The sequence below is a fragment of the Talpa europaea genome, assembly GCF_964194135.1.
Source record: "Talpa europaea genome assembly, chromosome: 9".
In the NCBI taxonomy this organism is placed as follows: Eukaryota; Metazoa; Chordata; class Mammalia; order Eulipotyphla; family Talpidae; genus Talpa; species Talpa europaea.
The window spans coordinates 23,513,381-23,520,895 of NC_140076.1; the positions used below are offsets into that span (position 1 = coordinate 23,513,381).

A 7,515-nucleotide genomic window follows, 5' to 3' on the forward strand; every position below is an offset into this window, starting at 1 on the left:
TTGCGAATCACGGGCCTGGATCGCCGGGGTGTGGCCTGTTTTCATGGCGACCAGGACGCTCTGAGTGCCCCTTAGTGGGCTGAGCCAAGGGAGGCTGCGTGTGCCCGCCCCTCGGGCTCTGGGAGCGGCACCTCTCCTTCCTCTTCCGGTCCCCTCAGCGGTTCGGTTGCTTAGAGAGGGGCGAGGTTTTGGTAACCCGGGACAAGTGTCCAGGTGGGGCACCCAATGGGGGTGGCGTCGGGGGCGGGGCCTGTGGGGCTCCGGAACGCAAAGACTCGAGCGGCGGGAGGGTGTCGGACGTTAGTAGGCGGCGGGACCGCGGCAGCTGCGGTGGCCTGTCTGTGCTGGCTTCTTGACACTCGTCCTAAAAATGTGCGCACGACAGAGTCAGGTCGACTCTTGGGTTTTCAGTAGCTTGAGGAGTTGTTTCGGATCGTGTGTTTCGGTTCCAGCTTTTACTTTTGGAATCTGCTTTGTGGCTGGCTGGACGCGGGCCTCTCTGGAGAGAGAGCCGTAACGTGCTAATAATAGCACTTTGAGCTCTTACTTTGTGCAGAGCGCTGTGTTAAACACATGTCTCATATTTTAGCCCTCACACCAGCCCTGTAAGGGGAGGTTAGTGAGTGGTAGAGGCAAGACTCCAATCAGGGCACTGAATCAAGATACTATAAACTGAAAGAAAGCCACTAAACTTTTTAATTTTTTATTTCTCAGATAGCCTACCTAACTATACTCTAGACATATCAGGAAACCGAAGTCCTGGGGGCAAACAAAGTTTAATCTTTCAGAAGTGAAAGACTGGTAACTAAACTAAAGGAGGAATTTTATACCCCAAGAACAATTAAGACTGTGATCCCTTCAAGGAAAAACCCGGCTCCAAACCAATTAGCCTCAATTCTGAACATGACAATTTTCCCAAAATTAACTTTCAAGAATTCTGAAGGGAATCCTAGAAAAGTATCCGTGTCTGGATTTAATGGCAGGCCTTTAGAACTGCTCTTACCTGTTATCTCTCTGCTCTACAAGGCTATCTCTACCATAATGTACAAATGCCTAAAAGAACAACAGCTGTTCAAAGCTGAAGGTTTGTAGAAGTCCACTTACCAATGTGGTTGTTTGTCAGCAACACTAAATGATTTGGAGGATATTCAGTAGAAGTCTTGCAGTTTCTGACCAACTCAGATTCAAAGGACAACTCTCTCAAAAGAACCAGGAGTGCTGGAATGTCACATGGTTGCAAGTCAGCCTATGAAGGAGGAAGTGTTCTGATAGAGTCCTCTCTGAACTGGCTGCTGAGGTCACCTTTAGGAAATAATGCCCTGTTTTTATCTTCAGTGAAGGGACCCCACATACCTAAAAGCCACTTTGGTTTCCAGGAGCAGTTATAGCTGGTGGAGAGAAAACTCTTTGGGATGCCTGCTCCAGGCATTTGTCCAGATCTATAGCAACTCCTTGAGGAGAATAGTGATCTCTAGAGCAGTGGTTCCTTTTGCCTCTTTGTCATCAATTTCTCCTTTTTCTCTAAACTGGTTGCCATTAGCTTTCTTTCCAAATAATTTATGAGTGTCTTCCTTATTACTTGAGCCAATGGGTTGATGACTACAGGTAGTACTAAGTGTGCACATCTCACTAACAGTGCAGTTTCTTGTTCGTTCATGACGCATACCTTATCATTTCCACTGTGATTTGTGGGATCTGTCTTAAATGCAGGTGAATTTAAGCTATGGCACACTGGTGTGTGTGTTTGCTAGTCTATTAACAGATTACACAGGTACAGAAGATTCGCTTCACTGAATTTGCAGATGTGCTCTGATATGTAGCAAGACTTTGTTTTGACTTGTTCACATAGAATTCATTATGCTCATGTTTCAATTTATATTGTCCCCAAAGCCCTTTTATTTTTTTTTAAAACCTAAGTGGAAAATTTCTAGAACATTTAAGGAAAGTGAAACACTGGCTATGACTTGAATAAATAATAGGAATATTGTCTTTTTTGTTGGTCTTGAGACAAAAACATATATTTGGATATGGGTGACTGTGACATTTAAATATAGGCTATAAGTAAAATCCATGTAAAAGATACTGTCCAATCATGAACCCAGCTTCAACCACAGAGCGGGTGAACATGTGTATCACATCAGTACAAAGTAAGATTCCTCTGAGTGGAGCTTTATTTAGTTTCCTTTGCTCCATCGGCAAAGTTCTTGCCCCAGTCTCCTCCAATCTCCAGGCATTTCAGAATCTACCTTCCTCAGTTCTCCTCTCGTTTGAGCTTTCTTCCTCTGTCTTGCTTTCTCCAGAACTCTCACTTGGTATAAAGCATGGTCCATGTAAAACAGATGGTGAAGACACAAATATCAAAACCCAATATCTAATGAGGGAGCTAGGAAAGGCCTGGCCTTAGCACACATTTCTGCAGTCAGGTTGTTCTGTATTACAGATGAAGCCAGACTGCTCATCATTCCAGACATCTTCAGCTGCTACACCCAGAATAAGCATTCAAAATATGAACAGGATGGTGAGCCAGATCTTTCCAGTCATGGTGGAGTGGATGTGAACTTCCTCCAGAATTCCTCCAAGGAAATTCCAGTCCCCCATATTTTCTTAGTCTACTATCTCAGCTCTGAACCCCCTAAAATGGGAGGCAGATAAATTTTTCCATTCTGCTATTTCTCAAAACAAACCTATGGAGCTGGGGTACAGGTCAGAGATGCAGGGCGGGGTTGGGGAGCGGGTGAGAGAATTCCCCAGAGACAGAGTGGAAAACAGAACAGGCAGACTGACTGAAATACACTGAGGGGAGCAGATGGCGAGACAGGAGAGGTCTGCTGCACCATGTGGGTTGCTCCCTGGCTGGCCAGGGATCGAACTCATGCTGCAGAGGCTACAGATTGCTTAATAGTGCAATGCTTAACCCTTTGCGCCACCAGGGAGGCCCCAAGGATTTTTAAATCACATATGTTTAGACCTCATAATCAGTGAAAAAACAACAACAAAACATGATATTTGGGGTAAGGCTGAATATATTCTCTATTAAAAATAGAACTGTAGCATTCCTCTAGGAAAGAAGTCTTCCTACTTGACTGAAGTTTACTGTTGTTATTATTTTTTTTATAGAGGCATGTTTTATTTGTTTGTTTGTTTGTTTGTTTGTTTTGTTTATACATGCACTGGGTACAGTCAGAAGCGCGGGAGGGTGAGAGAATTCACTGAGCCAGAGCGGGGAGCAGAGCAGGCAGAAGGACCAAAGTACACTGCTGAGGGGAGCAGCGGGCGGCAGGAGAGGTCTGCGCGCCATGTGGGACCCTCCTCTGGTGGCCGGGGAGCAGCCGGGGATCGAACCGGCGCCGCAGAGGCTGCGGGCAGCTTCGCAACCCAGCGCTCAACCGCTGCGCCACCGGGGAGGCCCTACTGTTGTTATGTTTTATGAGAAATTTTAAAGATTTATTTTATTTATGTATACAAGAGCTGGGATATAGACCAGAGGTGTGGGGGGTGAGAGGATTCACCAGAGACAAAGTGGGGAGCAGAACAGGCGGATCCACTGAAATATACTGCTGAGGGGAGCCACAGGCAAGATAGGAGAGGTCTGCTGTGCCATGTGGGATAGCTCCCTGGCCAGGGATCGAACTCATGACACAGTGGCTGCCCACAGCTTGATAGTGCTGAGACTTAACCCCTTTTGCCACCAGGGAGCCCCTTAATGAAAATTTTAAAGAAGTTCCTAAAACAACTGACTGATCTTATGAATCTACTTAGTAAGATTATTTTACTGAAAAGTTATAACGAAAGTCAATGACATTAAATTTTAATTTATACACAAAGGAAATGAATGTGTTTCATTTGATAATTCAGTAAGATCTAGCATTTGATGAAGCCATAAAAAAACAGATCAGGCTTTTGTTATAGAAATTTAGATTACTCCACATTTTTTGAGTGAATTTTTTATTGAAGTCATTAGTTTATAATATTATATAGGTTTCAACTATGCAGCATTATCAATCAATGTGTGTATATACTACAGTACATTCACCAGAAGTCTAGTTTCCTAATTCACATATAGAGCCCTAAATTCTGGTTTCTTTCTGGAAATTATTGAACATTTTTAGAAATCCATTTCAGTAATAATTATGAAATTTGATAAAATTCTTATACTTTGCTAGGACTTTTGTAAATCTTTATCATCTTAAATGAACTAAAAATATTTCAACTATTTTGTATTGCACAAATGCTATTAGATATTACTTGAATTAAGTGGCCATTAGGGTGGTGGTAGTATTACAGAATTTTCATTGTAAGAGTGTTTCACCTATTTAAGACATAGCTTGCTTTTGTGGGAGGGATCAGTTAAGGCGAGTTATAGTTGAAATGTTCAGATTATCAACCAGTAAGTTACATATTAAGGTTGATATTCTAAGATATCTAATAGGAATATAATCCAAGGGAAAGATTTAAAAAAGTGAATGTTTTTATTCACTTTCACTTAAAATATAAATGTATATTCTACGTCCCTCTTATCCAAACAGAAATGCTATACAGTAAAATACTGTATTAGGAAACTATAGCTACATAACAGGTTCATCACAGAAATTCTATGAGGTGGGTATATTGTTTCTCTCATTTTATAGATGAGGAAACTGAGGCACACCTTAACTCACCCAAGATCACATAGCTGGAACTTGCATTCAGACCCAGTCAGTAAGTATAGCTCTAAAGTTAGCTCTTCACTGTTTTTATTAAGTTTATTTTTCCTCTACCAGCAAACCTGAAATTTGCATAAAAGAGGTACTAAGAAGTTGTCTGTTTTCTCTTAAAAGTTTAATCATTTAATTAAGTAGTCAAATAGTGACAGTTTTGACTTTTTAAATAACTGGTTCTAGAGTCTTTAGTTCCTTTTTTTTAAAGTGTTATACAGTTTAGAAGATTTACAAAAGCATCAATTTCTACGATTTACTTCTATTCCTAAGAGAAAAAATTCTCTTTGACTTTATCATATCAATAATATGCCCTTTGGCCCACCAACCCAAAGAACTTTGAATTGTGTTATTATTCATGTTGCTGTTTATAATAATCATAACTTAAAAACATCCAAAATAATTATCAGGCTGATCATACATAATAAATAATAATACATCCACAGTATGGAACCTTGCAACCAGTAGAAACTATAAGCATATTCTAACATAAAAATACATCTGATATACTGTTTCAGTGATATTCAGGTTATAAACTGGAACCATATGACCCCCGTTATTATCACTTTTTTATATTAGAGACATACAAAAAATCCTAGAAGGATATTCACCAAAATATTAGCTATGAGTATACCTGAACTGTGTGATTACAATTGATTTATTTTTTTTAATTACAAGTATTTTAATTTTTTTAACTAGGAACTCCTTACTATTATAATAACAAAAATAAATAAAGGATTTTTCTTAAAGGACAATAATATAACACTTCCTGAAGGAGCAGTATTATTTAGCTATCCATCTTAAGTTCAAAAACTTTAACAGCAAATGACATGAGTACTAGTATATATAGTACCATAGAATTCAAAAGTAAAATACAAAAACATTTCAAATGATTTTCTTAATTAGCTAAAACACAAACATTAACACAAACCTTCTTAGTACAGGTAAGTGGAAAGCAAATCATACTTAAGTTATACCACCGCTGTCTTCAACTTGTTCTCTGAATTTGTTCCAGTGTAGGTGTAGAGCAGATTCAGTTCAATTCAATGATGAGCTAAAATCTATTTCACTTTTGGCTCATTCTTGCTTTTGAAACAGCACTGTCCAACTTTTTGCAATGATATTGGAATAGACTCTATCTGTACTATCTAATTAAGGTAGCCGCTACTATCCACACAGATAGCCTTTCAGCACTTGCAATGCTGCTTGTGTAACAGAGAAACTGAGTTTCTAATTTTATTTCATTTTAACTAAAATTTAAATAGCTACATGTACCTTGTAGCTATTTATTTGGACAGCACAGATAAAGAATATTTATATTTCTAATATTACAGCACAGTTTAGAAGACTAAGGTTATTCAGTTAAACTGAATAAATGTTTCCTCTACAATTCAAAGTGTTGAATTTAAAACACCAGATATTTGTGTCTTTTAATGGTTATTTTGCCCCCTGGGGAATACAGCAAGATTATATTGTTTTTGGTAATGTAGATATTTTCGTGTACCAAAAAGACTTTCTTTTTTTTTTTTTTAAAGATTTATTTATTTATGCATGTAAGAACTGGGGTACAGGTCAGAGGTGTTGGGGGTGAGAGGATTCACCAGAGACAGATTAGGGAACAGAACAGGCAGATTGACTGAGATACACTGCTGAGGGGAGCAGCGGGCAAGTCAGGAGAGGTCTGTTGCGCCATGTAGGTCACCTCCCTGGCTGGGGATTGAACTTGTGCTCAGTGGCTGGGGATAGCTTCATAGTGCTGCGTCTTAACCCCCTTGCACCACCAGGGAACAACCCCCCCCCACAAAAAAAAAGACTTTCTAACTAAATAATAACTCCTTAATCTTCAGTCTTACTATCAGTGAGTCATGTCCCATTCATGATTCTCTTTCTCTATCTAGTTTTCTGCTGTTAACAATTATCTTGTACTATAAGTCTTTGGTAGGTTGGCCATGATAGATGAATAGCTCTTCCCTGGACCATTTGCTATTACCTGCCCTTCAGATTAAAGGCAGACATGTCATAAAGGGGAAAAATTATATATGTAAATATATATATTATATATTCATATTTGTATGTTATATACAAATTACATGTCACGTGTAATATATGTTAATACATTTGAAATACACTGATCCCCACTAAAAAGAGAGATATAAATTAAAATGAAACTTTTAACTATCAAAATGTAAATTCAGATTTATACCTTCTTTTCACAAAAGTATGAGGCAACTTGCTCTCATGTACTGTCAATAAGAATGAATACATGGGCCTCCCCGGTGGCGCAGCGGTTGAGTGCTGGGTCGCGAAGCTGCCGGCGACCTCTGCGGCGCCGGTTCGATCCCTGGCTGCTCCCCGGCCACCGGAGGAGGGTCCCGCATGGCGCGCAGACCTCTCCTGCCGCCCACTGCTCCCCTCAGCAGTGTACTTTGGTCCTTCTACCTGCTCTGCTCCCCGCTCTGGTGAATTCTCTCACCCTCCCGCGCTTCTGACTGTACCCAGTGCTTGTATAAAACAAAAACAAACAAACAAACAAATAAATAAATAAATACATGCCTCTATAAAAAAAAAAAAAAAGACTGAATACAGCTACTTAAAAGGCAGTTTACGTCTATCAAAATAAACAGCATTTCTGCTTCTGGGTGTTTGGAATATTATTCATTCATTGAACATACTCAAAAATATACTGCATGTACTATGGTGTTCCTCTAGCATTGTTGGTATAATGGTATTGAATGTCCCAGCAGAGGACATTCATTATTCAGCAACTCAGAGAATAAACACCTCTACAAATGAACAGATCTCTAAATCATATTATAAAGCA

At 39.7% G+C, this 7,515-nt stretch overlaps 1 protein-coding gene across 1 annotated transcript; it reads right to left on the bottom strand.

Annotated features, from left to right (window-relative positions):
* Positions 1-154: 154 nt before the first annotated feature.
* GJA9 (gap junction protein alpha 9) lies at positions 155-2,598 on the bottom strand (the record flags this gene model as incomplete). Its single annotated transcript, XM_084242274.1, is given in 13 exon segments — positions 155-364; positions 1,417-1,493; positions 1,496-1,633; positions 1,636-1,747; positions 1,751-1,770; positions 1,773-1,901; positions 1,904-2,012; positions 2,014-2,055; positions 2,059-2,198; positions 2,201-2,334; positions 2,336-2,400; positions 2,404-2,499; positions 2,503-2,598. Coding segments are annotated over 13 exon segments (1,368 nt in total).
* Positions 2,599-7,515: the final 4,917 nt, after the last annotated feature.